This window comes from Pseudochaenichthys georgianus, chromosome 10 (assembly GCF_902827115.2).
Source record: "Pseudochaenichthys georgianus chromosome 10, fPseGeo1.2, whole genome shotgun sequence".
Lineage (NCBI taxonomy): Eukaryota > Metazoa > Chordata > Actinopteri > Perciformes > Channichthyidae > Pseudochaenichthys > Pseudochaenichthys georgianus.
Window position 1 is genome coordinate 40,926,970 of NC_047512.1, and position 13,256 is coordinate 40,940,225.

The 13,256-nt window shown below is 45.7% G+C and overlaps 1 protein-coding gene across 2 annotated transcripts; it reads left to right on the plus strand.

The window, feature by feature from the left end:
* The first annotated feature begins 4,226 nt into the window (after positions 1-4,226).
* On the plus strand, positions 4,227-13,256 carry elf2a (E74-like factor 2a (ets domain transcription factor)). Of its 2 annotated transcripts, XM_034093347.2 has the most exons (9): positions 4,227-4,544; positions 6,203-6,286; positions 6,667-6,949; positions 7,565-7,672; positions 8,051-8,164; positions 9,045-9,128; positions 10,603-10,795; positions 10,897-11,148; positions 11,961-13,256. In XM_034093347.2, the coding sequence occupies exons 2-9, from the start codon at positions 6,212-6,214 to the stop codon at positions 12,487-12,489; spliced, it is 1,638 nt and encodes a 545-aa protein (XP_033949238.1). In that variant the 5' UTR covers positions 4,227-4,544; positions 6,203-6,211; the 3' UTR covers positions 12,490-13,256. The 2 variants fall into 2 exon arrangements, with proteins under 2 accessions (XP_033949238.1, XP_033949240.1); XM_034093349.2 differs by lacking the exon at positions 9,045-9,128.

Below are 13,256 nucleotides of genomic sequence, written 5' to 3' on the forward strand. Positions count from 1 at the left end.
TTTTTTTGTGTTGTAATTTTAGTTCACCAACTGTTTCCAGGAACACTTGAATGAACAAGCTTGAATGACTTGAAAGGTTGGTGTAAGCTCAGCCTGATAACACTGCTGTGTACCTTTTTTAGTTTTCTCCAAAACTAGAACACTAAAAGCTGTTTGGAGTTTTTGTAACTTTTCTTCTAAACTAAGGACCATCTGGTTTACTGAGAAAACGTTCAAGATAATGTTGTGACTTACTGTGGTGCAGAAACATTTAACAAATAAATCAAAATCTGACGGCTTGTTTTCTTGTCAATCAGATCTGATCAAACCTACCTTCTCCTGATGAAGCAGTTGACCCTGATTATTTAGAGAAATGGACAGGAACGCCCACTGCTGGGGTAATTGTGGGTAACTGACAATGAAACTTCACTGTTTGAACCTGGATAATACAATTAGACTCGACAGATACATGTCTTTCCTGTAGTGATGGGACTGACGCTTTTATCCAAGGCGACTCACAATAAGTGCAAAGAACCTTAGAGATTCAAACTATTCACTTCAAGCAAGTCATAAGTGCTGGTGAAATAGTTACAGGACCTAAATTAACTTTATTTTTTCTTAGGAATTAATTAATATTGTGATCATTTCATTATAGTGTGGTATGAAGATAGTCCATTAAAAATAAAGCATTATTAATCCTTTAAAGTGGACCTATCATGCTATATTTGAATAATATATTGTAGGGCCATACCTATATAAAACATGTCTGCGAAGTTTTTTTTTCAAAATACCAAACAGATCATGGATTTTAGCCATGCCTCATTTCGCTCTATTTGCTCTTTTTTAGCCCTGGCTGATTCTGTGAGAAGTCTTCTTCGCTGCTTTTGTGGCAGACTACAGCGCCACCTACAGGCCTGGCATATGTACTCCAGCGCTTTCGAACGGCAATGGCCGTGGCTGTCCCCTCCTGATAGGTGGAGAGTTGCCCATATAGGCGGAGCTCCTTGTTTCTGACGTCAGAGATATTTCAAATCTGTATCAGTCTGTATCAGATCCGTTTTTAGAGATTTGGGTATGGAGGAAAAGAGAGAGGGTTGTGTTTTCTGACACTTGGTGAGTTCCCTGACACACCGGGGACACATATTCATGTATGAAAGACGTACAAAAGTGCATTTTGCATGATAGGTCCCCTTTAAAGTATGTCTCCTGAGTAATTCACTATGTGATGTTGCTAATTTGAACTATTTAATATAGATGTTTTGTAGATTTATGAAACGTGTAGTTTTTGTATTACATTTCTTAATCTGTGAAGTAACTAAAGCTGTCAAACAGTTGTAGTGAAGTAAAAAGTTAATACTGAGTTTATGTGAACTGATATACAGTACTTTGGTAAATGCATGTCAACAGGACGAGGACTCGTTCTTATGTGGAACGTGTTCCAAATGAAAATGTTTCAGTGACTTTTTCTAATGTACTCAGTGCTCTGAGCACCATCCTCTTGACAAATCAAACCAGCTCTGCATCGTTACAATAACTCAGCATGTAATACATGTCCTTGAACAAAAAGCTTTTAGTGTCAATAGCATCTAACTGTGAACCCCTCTCTTCAGTGGAGTCAAAGCTATTCATTACAAATAGCTTTTATTTCTGAGCTATAAGTAAAAGTTATTTCAAAATATTATTCTTCAACAAAAATGACGTTTGAAAAAGGAACGCGGGGTGCCTGTCCTCGGACCCTCATCCCTTCAGTAGCCTGGGGGTAGATGTGGCTACAAAGCCTCTATGACGACCTCCACCTGGAGCCCCTGTGTTTTCCAGCCCCGCTGTACTGCCAGGCTGCTGCAGGTTCAGTTCGTTGATGACCACATGATCAGATCTGGCTGACATTGGTCCTAATGATCTGCTTCTGGTCCAGGTCAGCCTGCATGTCCCCATCCTGAGCTGTCCAGGAGGTTCCATTCCCTTCTTACAGAAAGCCTGTCCTGCTAAAACAACAGGGTGGTGTTTGAGCATCAGGATGAAGGTGTAGGGCATTGGAGGTAGTTATCTTTCCTTTCAGATTAAAAAGAACCGGGTGCTGCCAGCAGGCCCGCCTTAACCTGCCATCAGGCCCTGGGGCTGATAGGTTTTGTAGGCCCCCTATTTAAACAACAAATGAAAGTCATTTATAGCCTCTGCAGGCTCTGTGATCGCACTTCTCCACTCTGCTCCACGCGCGCCTGGTCCTCTCCTCCAGATGAGTGACGTATCGGGCCTCCCTCATGTATTTGTCCGGTTGCCGTTGGCTCCTCTCCACGTAGCGAGTCCTCGTCGTCCTCTCATCTCCTCCAACAGATAATGTCCCTCCTGTCTGTTTTTCCTCTCCCGCTACTCCATCGGCTCCATTGGCTCCGAGGCCCCGCGGCCGGCACTGCTGCCGCTCGGTACAGAACTCACCTGTCCTTCCTCCTCATCCCGGCCTACAGGTTTAAAATAACCTGGAAGCTTCGGCATGCTTTGTAATAGCTGCTTGTCTCGAAACTCCTTTTCCCTCAACAATTTCCTTTCCCGAGCGCCACTCTCAAACTTTCTCTTCTCAAACTTTTTCTCCTAAACAACCTTCATCTGTCACTCAATCACTCACAATTTGAATAAGTCACATGTGAAGCATATTCTCATTCTGATTGGCTGTTAAGTGGTGCCCACTGACTGTTTCGGAGTCATCTCTGGAATCCATCGATCTGATTGATTAGCGGAGCAAATGATCAAAATACTACGGAGGGAAGATATTTTCGTTTGGATTACTGGTCTGGGGGAAGCCCGCGAGTGTGTGTGTTCGTGTATTTTTGCGTTTGTGTGTATTGTGTTTGTTCCTGGGGAAAACACTCAGGAGAAACACCGGCTGTTGTTATGCCTGCTGTGACGTCAAGTTACTCCGTTCTCCGCTTGTAATTATGCCGAAGCTTCAAAGCTGTATTTATCATCTGAATTTGCCGAAACAATTTTAATATCCTGAAAGCCAAGACTTTGTTTTTTTGAAACCAGATGAAAACAAACTGTAACGGACCCTGCCGTGTTATCTATGATTACTCTACGCTTATATTCATAATGTCAGCCGGAGGGAGGAGGAGTGAGTGGCGAGGGAGAGCTGTCATCTTCCCTTTACAAGCTTCAAAAATGTATTTATCGTGTGATTTTGGAAATAAAAGTTTCATATTCTGAAAGCCAAGACTTTGTTTATTTAAATGTTTTTTTAAAACATCCGAAATAAACTTAATTTACAACTTTTTTATTGGCTCATGATAGGCCCCTGATCTCCGTAGGCCCCTGGGCTTCAGCCCAGGTCAGCCCGTGCATTAAGGCGGCCCTGGCTGCCAGCAGGTACAGCGGCCTTGGAAAACTTGTTTTGCAGAGAGTATTTATTCTGCCAGGTTAGTGTTGCAAGGGGAAAAACAAAACGTGTCATGAACAAGTTCAAACAGCTACAGATAACATAAGCACACAAGAACCATACAAACAACCAAGGCAAAGGGTGTGACATATTAAAAGTAACAACATATTCTGTCAAACTGATTCAAGTATTGTGAACATGTTAAGAGAGGGTAGAGATTGAAGTTAAGAATGCCTCGCAGCTCAAGTCAAACTAGCAAGCTTGAAAGGAAAAGGCAGGTTATTTTTAAATTATAGTGTCATCTGCATTATTATTATAATCTGGGATCAGCACTTTAAAAATACAGTATCCATTGAAATAGTGCTCTTAAAAATAGATTTTGACAAACTTAAAAAAAGACTATTCTTTAATAATCACAGTATCAAATAAATGTGAGTCTACATTGGCCTCGTCAATAAATAATCAAAAAGCCTGTGACAGATGCTTCAGTGCAAATTTGATCCACAGGCGATGTTGAGAAACACAGACTTTGTATTTGTTTAGACTCTTTATTTGAGTTGTGTTGATCTTTGCAGTCTTTACCATGGTTTTTACACATCTATCTGTTTCTTTTGTTATTTTGTAAATGTTTTTATGCTTTTGTTTTGCCACTTTGTGACTCGTTGTAGTAGTCAATTGGAATTGTCTCTTTGTATTTGTTTTTTTTAATTTATCTTTGGGTCTTTATGTGGTTGTTTTGGTCTCTTTGGTAACATTTTTTATTTGATACATCTTGTATTCAAGAAGGTTGACGTCAGGGGTAGACATACACAGTAATGCATACATACATATAAAACCCAGTTACAGTATGCCATGCGACGCCCATTGTTGGGGCTTGTCCTCGTGACGTCACGGCGCTCTGTGCTCTGACCCGCCGGATCCGCTGCAGCAGAGGCGACGCGCCGGAAAGCTACAGGATAGCGAGAATTGAGCTGTAATCAAAACAACTTCAGGGCCTGCATCTTCTTCGTCTACCCTTTAGGTTTCTGCGCGGGAAGACGATACCTGTCTTTAAAGTGTTTTTAAGGAACGGAGGAACTCCTAACACTTGTTTATGCGAGCGAAGTTAGCATTTTGGCCTTGACAGCTTGGCTAACGTTAGGCCCGGGCAGCGCTAGCCTCGGAGCTTACTTTTCGCTAGCAAAAGCAAAACAAGGTAAGAGAAGTACATGTATATCAGCAGTGTGCTCTTTTACAGCAACTCATATTAACACCCCAATGTGCTCTATTTGCCAGTTCCTGAACGTGTACGCTTTAAACTATACCGTATTTGCGGTATGTGTTTGCTAGCTATCTGCTAACTGTTTGGAGCTAATTTACTAAGCTTAAAGCTAGCCATTGCTGTGTTATTCGGTTGTGGGTAGTCTCCTTTTAAATGAGAATGCAGTGTTGATATTTTTTTCTGGCATTGAATATGTGATGTAAGATAACAAAGTGCATATTGTGAGCAGCCGTAGTCAAGTTAGTTTGAAACTGTTTAGTGAGTAGCAGAAGCATTGGCGGTAGCTAGCGAGTTAGCTCCAGAGAGTAGCTGCAGAGCAGAAAGTAAACACCAGCCTGCGCGCTGCGAGAACTGTCAGAGCCTCAGTCCCGCTTCCTGTTTTATCAGAACATGTATTTAGGATACCTGCCTCTGCCGTAAATAGGAAAACTACAATTATTAAAAAAAACTAGAAATGTATATTAAATGGCATGTTGTATAAGCTTAGTACAGAACAGTAAATCGAGCCCCCAAGCCTCTTCCTAACTTTACAGAAGTTGGCCCCAAATTAAATTAAAGGTCCCATGTCATGGCCATTTCTACTGATCATAATTCCATTGTTGAGGTCTACTAGAATAGATTTACATTGTTCAATGTTCCAAACTCACATTGGTTTCTCATACAGCATCTCTGTAAAGCACATGTGTATTCACTCTCTGTCCGACACGGCTTGTTGGAGCTCCTCCCCTCGCCTCCCTGTGAGCCCACTGTGCTCTGATGATGTGTGTTCATGAACTTCATGTGTTACAATGGCGTTTGTTAGCAAGCAGAAAATGACACCAGTAATGACAAACATATGAGAATGCTGCGTGGGGTCTGGGTGCAGTGTTGGTGGGACGTTGCGAGGCTAGCGGAGCAGCGGACAGTGTGAGCTGGTTTCCTGGTTGCTGCGTGGGCTCTGCGAGACATCGCTCACAGCCAGGGTTTGTGTGTGTGTGTGTGAGTCCACGGAGCCGTGGCTGAGAAAAGATAAGGCTGAGTGACTGTGTGTGAGCAGCTCCATGGATTGGTCCATTTGGACCTGGGTATCGTTACGTCACCATACTCAGGAAGAACACAATGGAAAGAGAAATGTCCAACGAGGCGTTCTGGGGCAGCAGACAGGTCTTCTCTGTGTCACCTTTAACATCGAGTTTTTGGTTTTAGACCATCATCAGAAATATCAATATAACATGCAAACACTGTTATTCAACAAGATCCAGTTGTCGTTATTGTTATTATTCTTTGAATCAGTTATTGATATTGTCCCAGGTCTCCTGTGCTCCTAGTAGAAGATGTTCTTGTCTCTCCATTTGTTTAGTTTGATGCGTGGCTGAAAGTATATAACTGCATTTTCAAAACAAATTGTAAATTGTGTTTGTTAACTAATACGGTTTTTTATTTTATTTTATTTAGTCATTTCAGCAGATGGTAGAATATTTGAAACTGGATTGCGCTGTCACATGGTGTTTTGAGTGATGCTGTGTCTAAGTCGTGAGCAGGGGCCCACACATGACGCCACACACAAAACACTCACAAATCCATCCTGACCACATGAGCTTTTGTTTTGGCAGGAATGAGTGATGACCTCTGTGGTAGTGTCAGACGGAGGAGGGAACATCGTGGAGTATGTCACCGTGGGGGAGGAGCACCAGCAGGTAAGTCTGTGTTTCCCAACACTCTTTTCAGGGGAGTCAGCAAAGCCTTTCCAGTTGAGAAAGATGACTGGAGACGATGCAGCTACAAGGCTAATTCAAAATCAATGTTGCATATTTGATGTAAATATGTTTCTGTTTTGTGCTTTTGTGTTGATTATAAAGCTGGGGCAGTATCTGGATAATAACAGGTGTATTAGGTGCAGCTAGTTGAACGAGACTAGACACTATGGCTGGGCTTTGATTCAATGTTATACTTTCCCTGGAGGCTATCATGGCAGTCATGGAGACATTGGAATGAACGCAGGCTAGTAATCTCTGTGTATTCAGAGGAAAATAAATCAACAAGTGAATTCAACTGTTCACGTTTTGAAACTGTTCAGTGTGAGCAGCAGCCCACTGAGGAGGAGCAGGAAGAAGAGCTGGTTGAGCAGGAGATCGAGGCAGTGATCGTGCAGGGCGGAGAGGACGATGTGGACGACGAGGACGATGAGGACGGCGTGGTGCTGCAGGAAGAGGGCTGCCCGGCCGTGATCGTGGAGGAGGTGCCCAGTGCCCAGGTGGAGGAGTGCTACTCGGCACAGGTGCTGGTGTACGGCGACGGGACGTACCTGATGCAGGACGTGGCCGAGGAGCAGGAGGTGGTGACGGAGGTGTCTGAGACCGGTGAGCTTCTCTTCTCTCGATGTTAGATCTGACGCCCAAACAATCCATGTATGAATAGATCAGCGTCTCTCGACTTCTCTTGGCAGACCAACAGTCCAAAAAATGACGTTCAGTGAGAGCGCCCACTACTCCATGAAAGGGTGTGAGTGTAGAAGTCTTACATCTTGTGTGAGGAAACACCAATTTAGATCCAGTTCAAACTGAATGTTTTACAAGACATCATCCAACTTGTTCATGTTTCTCCTGCTGCTAATTATATAACTCACTGTGTTTCAAATGCTCCCTTATATGGGTTGTAAAAATCACCTCAAATTGAGTTCCATGCAACAAACCTTAACACATATCTTCCATCTGACTTCCTGAAATGTGCCAAGCTGTAGCTATAGACCCCAGAGAGGTTGAGCTGCTGCTGGTGCGATGATAGCAGAAGACTGCCACCTTCTGGCCGAGACGACCTCTCACTATTCAGACCAGATCTCAGGCCAGATCTCAGGGCGGATCGACCTTTAGCCCAAGTGGGATCTCTGTGTTGTAATGTGGCTGATGTAGCAGCCCCCCCTCAGGGGGCATGTGCTGCAGACTGACAGCTCTCTGTTCTCTCTGCTCCTGCTCCAGTGGAGATGTCCGGACATGACCTGGTGTGTTTCGACAAAACCTTTGAAGCAGCTGAAGCTCTTCTCCACATGGAGTCTCCTGGCGGCCTGCACAATGACCGCAACACAGGTAAACACCGCAGCCAGGAGCACGCTGTCAGTGCTGATGGACAGAGGTCAGATCGGAAGTTCGTCTCATTCCGTCTGTGATTGGCTTAACCCACAAAGTCGACATCCTGTTGCAGTTAACAGGAAAACAGCATAAACAAAAGCAATACTGTATAAACATGTTTACATGAAACAATCTGCTCATTGTAGAGAAGTCCTTCACCAGAGGTGTCTGCAACATTTGACCTCATTGGCAAACGGATAATATGCGCCAATTCTCTATTCATCTTTATTTGGACTTTAGTATTTAGCTGATAAATAAACACATCTGTTAATTTAATGCTATAATTGTGTATTCAAAATGTGATGGAATATTGCATATTTCCCTGTAACCCGTCAGAGGATGTAATGATGGAGACGGTGGTGGAGGTGTCCACAGAGTGTGGCCCAATAGAGGAGGACTCCTTCCCCATCCCTCCTGACTGTGAACCTGCTGCCAAGAAGAAGAGAGGAGGTGAGTCAGTGTGGCTTCATGGCAGGTGCCGTGCTGAGATTCCTAGTTCACAGGCCTTCGTGCTGGAGGCGGGGCTCGAGCTTAAGGGCGTCCCGTCGTCCCGGGGCCCAAAAGAATAGTGTCGGGAAGGACACGAAATAACTTTTGGACGAATTTGGGACGAGAGTTAAAATAAAATACGCTGCTACTACAAACGGCGATGAAAATGAAACCGACTGCACGTTTTGTTTAGCACACAATTATTAAATCTCCTTGTCAACATAAACACACACAAAACATTTAGCAACCCGCGAAATACACACACACACACAGTAGGTAGCTACAGCTGTGCCGCCCGCGAATTCCTGGCCCCGCAAATTCGCGGGTCTAGCTATGTAGCCTACTGAGTGTGTATTTGGCGGGTTGAGTGATGTACAATGACATCCCGTGGAGGAATTCTGAAATGTTTTACCGTTAATCACAAAAACGAACAGCAGAACCAGACCCTGGAGCGCCGGTCTCTTTATTTACTTACTCCTCTTCATCCCCTATGGGTGATAAGGCTGAGAAGAGAACCCTCCATCGTATTTAGTCCTTAGCAAAATGCTGCCTCTCCCCATGTAGGGATGGGTACCGAGCCCCGGTGTTAAACGGGCCCCGGGCCGGAATTATTAAAGACAGTGGTAACAGTGGTAACTTTTTATCGGTACTGGAGACATTTAAAAAATATGTCATATGTATTATTGATACATACACATTATATCGCAGTTTTAGTTTCGCCAACTCCGTTTCTAATATGCAATAAGACTACAACAGCTGCTGCTCTTGTTCCACATGCTACCATGAGGCGCGATGGCGCAGGGACCCGTTGTGTTTGAAAGCAACTGTTCTGTGTGTGCAGGAGGACGGAAGCCCAAAACAAACCAGCCTGCTTCTAACGGCTCCTTTGACCTGGGGATCAAGAAGAGGCCGAGGGAGGGCAAAGGTTGGTCAGAGCGGTGCACACACCTTCATCAACAAAACACAATGTCCAGATCAACTACATTTAGCAAAGCGTTCCAGCCGTTTCAATCATTGGGCTAAACTAAGTAAAGAAGATTAGGCACAACTGTAGGTCAAGAAAGTAAAACAATCTGAATCCTCAAAGGAAGAAATTCCTTTCAGAACGTCCCTGAACTTGAACTCCAACCTCTTGTCGGCCTACCCAGGAGTCGGCATCTCACTTGTTCCCTCGACAGAACGTATTGGGTTGTTCCAGGGTCACGTGCACAGCGCCGCTCATTATTCTCAAAGGAGCCCGGCAGGGCGGGGTCGGCAGCTCGCTTAATAACTGGGCTGCTCAGAAACCCAGATTCCTGCAGAACGTAAGCGAAACAAAGGAACTGATTGCTGATCAGTCTGCTCACCTACAGAAGTATCCACTGCTGGATCTCAGACTACAGCCTCTCACTTAGGCTGCACGCTCCTCTCCTCGTGCGCCACACCATCACATTGGTTAGTTTTTTGTAATGTAGTATTGGTACCAACTGTCCTCGTTCACAAACGCCGCCATGGGTGCATAATGTCCATGTAACAAACACATAGCAGCCACCATGTTGATAGTGTTGACATGTTCTACGAAGGCCTTCACTCGTAGCCTGGCCTGAGTTGGCTTTCAAGTTTCAGAGAGAATTGTTTGCTGTGATAGCGCACTAGTTCTCCTCACGACATCATCGTCCACCTTGGAGAAATGCTGACTCGTTACCAGGTTTCCGGACTCATTGCAGCATCCAATATCTCGATATTCTTTTGTACATCAGTAGTACAACATTATCCACCATCTTTTTTATTTAATACAAATGTTATTTTACATTTTCACCTAAATCACTTGATGCTTGTGTTCAGAACGCTTTATGTTAGTAAAAGTCATTTGCAGTTGTGTTAGGCGCTGTTTACACGAGAACAAAACGGGTTGTATCTGCTACTTTTCTCTCGCGTATAGCCCGTTCGTTCACACAAGGCCGTAACCGCGGAAACGGACCCCTAAAACGATAACTGGTCCCAAGGTTGATAGATCTGCGGGCGGAGCGCTCTGGGGGGCCAAACGGCTCTGTGTGTACGCCCTATACGATCATTTCCTGCTAACGATGAAGCCATAGCCCCACCTCTGCTGCTCACTGCTACTGACCATGCTACCATGGCAACCATACTCAGGGGTCTTCTTCGCTGCTTTTGGTGTATTTTTGTGGCGGAAGTACAGCGCCACTTACAGGCCCGGCATATGTACTACAGCGTCTCCACCGGGTGGAGCGGTCTCGTGTGAAGGGACGCGTTAATTGAGCCGTATCCGTGTGAACGGAAGACCTTTTTGATATCGAATTCGGTTAGTTTGCGTTCCCGTGTAAATGGGGTCTTAGTGTGTGTGTGTGTGTGTGGTGTTTTATGGAGACATCACTGATGTTGTGCTTTGTGTCCTCAAGGCAACACCACCTATCTGTGGGAGTTCCTGCTGGAGCTGCTGCAGGATAAGAACACCTGTCCGAGGTACATCAAGTGGATGCAGAGGGAGAAGGGGATCTTCAAGCTGGTGGACTCCAAGGCGGTGTCCAAGCTGTGGGGCAAACACAAGAACAAGCCTGACATGAACTACGAGACCATGGGCCGAGCCCTGAGGTCAGCGCACCCCTCCTGTGCTCCTACAGTCTGTGTCTGTCACATGACACCAACTCTGATCCCCTGTGTGTGTGCGTGTGTGTGTGTGTCTGTGTGTGTAGGTATTACTACCAGCGCGGCATCCTTGCCAAAGTTGAGGGGCAGCGGCTGGCCTACCAGTTCAAAGACATGCCCAAGAACATCCGAGTGATAGATGACGAGGAGGATCGAGAGGAGGTGGAGGACAGCGAGGGCGTCGTGTCCATCCAGCACCCGGCTCAGCATGGCCCTGCCAGCCTGGGCACCCTCTCCCACGCCGCCCCCCAGCCTCAGCAGACCTACGTCACTGTCCTCCCCGGCGGCGCTGCCAGCAGGTCTCTACTCACTGCCATCACTCGGCTCTCTGCCTTTAGCCGGGTTCACCATCAGTCTAGAAACGAGAGCATTGAAAGAATGATAATAGTTGGTTTGTAATTGTATTTCAACCATATCATCTGATTGGCTGAGAGCAGATCATTTGATTAGATACCTGCAAACAAAAGCAGAACCTGTAGGCAACGGGACAAGAGTGTGTTGTGGATGGTTCTGGTTTCTGTGTGTGGTGGGATCAGCTGGCTGGCTGCAGGCACTCCATGTTTCTCTTGTCGTGCAGAAAAGGTCAAAACTATTATTGCAGTTCTCTCCTTTTTTTTTATTATTTGTCATTTCTGTCAGCCAACCTCTCCGTTCGAAGGATGAATATCCAGGAACACATTTGATATTTACTCATGTGTCTGCTGTGTCACAGTAACCTGCTCCCTTCCAGGCTGGGGGGGGGGTGTGTGCCAACCGCCATCAATGATCACTTTCTCTGAGAAAAAGATAAGAGTCTGGTGTCTGTGGCGGCACTGTAACGAGGCAGCCAATCCAACCACAGCCATGTCTGCGCTTTATGTTCAGTGATTCTTTTGAGGGGGGTTTCTTTTGGGGGAGGCCTGAAGGGGCGGGCGAGATGTGTGTAGTGCTGCTAGCTTCTTTCATCGGACACTAACTGGCAGCATTAGGCACTTTATTAAGGGATCCACATGAATGTTTTTTCAGTAAATAACGATCATTTCCCAGTTTTGTATTTTATAAATAACTTCATAGCTATGACAAAGTGAAATGCTGCAACTTAATTATTGTCCTCTCTGCTCTGATCCTGCAGGTCCATCAGAGCCATGCCCTTGGTCATGAACTCACTTGGTCAGGTGACGTTAAACTCCTCGTCCATCTTCACCACCACCACGGGGGTCCCGGTAACGTTAGCCAACGCCTCCGGAAGCACCCCCCCTAAACTAGTGATCCAGACTCTGCCCAGCATCCTGCCCTCTGGCTCCAAAGGAGGAGAGAAGATCACCATCATCACCATCCCTGCCAACCAGCTGGCCACGCTCATGCAGGCCAACTCGCAGGGCCAGCTGACGCAGCTCTTCCAGACCAAACCCCTCGCTACGCAGTTAGCCAGCGCTAAGATGACCTCCACGGTGCAGCTGGCAACAGGCCGACCTACACAGCACCTCATCCTAGCTAAACCTGCAGCGGTGGCCCAGCATCTACCCCAGCTCACTCTCCATGTCAGTCAGCATCACCTCGTCACACCTAAAACCCCCCCCCAGCCCTCCAAGCCTCCCAACACTAAGCCCCAAGCAGAGGCAGCAGCGGAGCCTCCATCAGCAGACACCAGCTCCTCCTGAGTGTGCCGCCCTCCCTGGGGGGGTGGGAGGCAGGAAGTGACTGTGGACACTGCTGAGGAAGTACAGGACAATCCCACCCCACCCCACCCCACCCTACCCTACCCTACCCCACACATAGAGCAGAGCTGCTCTCTGATTGGCTCAGACATTCAGCCTGACATTGGTCTCCAGGAGACGCATCCTGTTACTGTGGAGCTGCCGAACCCACAGAGGATAAAAGGGACTGTTGTAGTAACACACACACACACACACACACACACACACACACACACACACACACACACACACACACACACACACACACACACACACACACACACACACACACACACACACACATACACATACACATACACATACACATACACATACACACACACACACACACACACACACACATACATACATACACACACACACACACCCTTCGGAGCTCACACCAAATGGGCCGCCTTAGATTGTAAATGATAACCTTTTTGTAATGGAAGGTGATATAAAAAGCCAGAACAGAAATGTAAAAAGCATTTTTGATACTCAGCGTGTATCGGACAGACGTAGTATGAGTTCATGTCTTTGTTTCCTGTTACTCCACAGCACTGTTTTTTACTGTCCATAAAAAGGGAGTGAAAGGATGTCTGCTTAAAGAAGTAAATGGTGTGCTCTATATCTGAAGTATAATATACTATTTTTTTCTTGTACTATCAGCGTATTGAAGTAGATTTTACTGCAAATATGTATTATAAAAAACAAACAAATGTGAATTCCAA

Bases quoted from the DNA above. Each gene is read 5' to 3' on its own strand.
- elf2a (XM_034093347.2), top strand. From the start codon at position 6,212: ATGACCTCTGTGGTAGTGTCAGACGGAGGAGGGAACATCGTGGAGTAT. The intron at 6,950-7,564 runs GTGAGCTTCTCT...CTCCTGCTCCAG, and splicing joins GACGGAGGTGTCTGAGACCG to TGGAGATGTCCGGACATGAC. The intron at 9,129-10,602 runs GTTGGTCAGAGC...TGTGTCCTCAAG, and splicing joins GAGGCCGAGGGAGGGCAAAG to GCAACACCACCTATCTGTGG.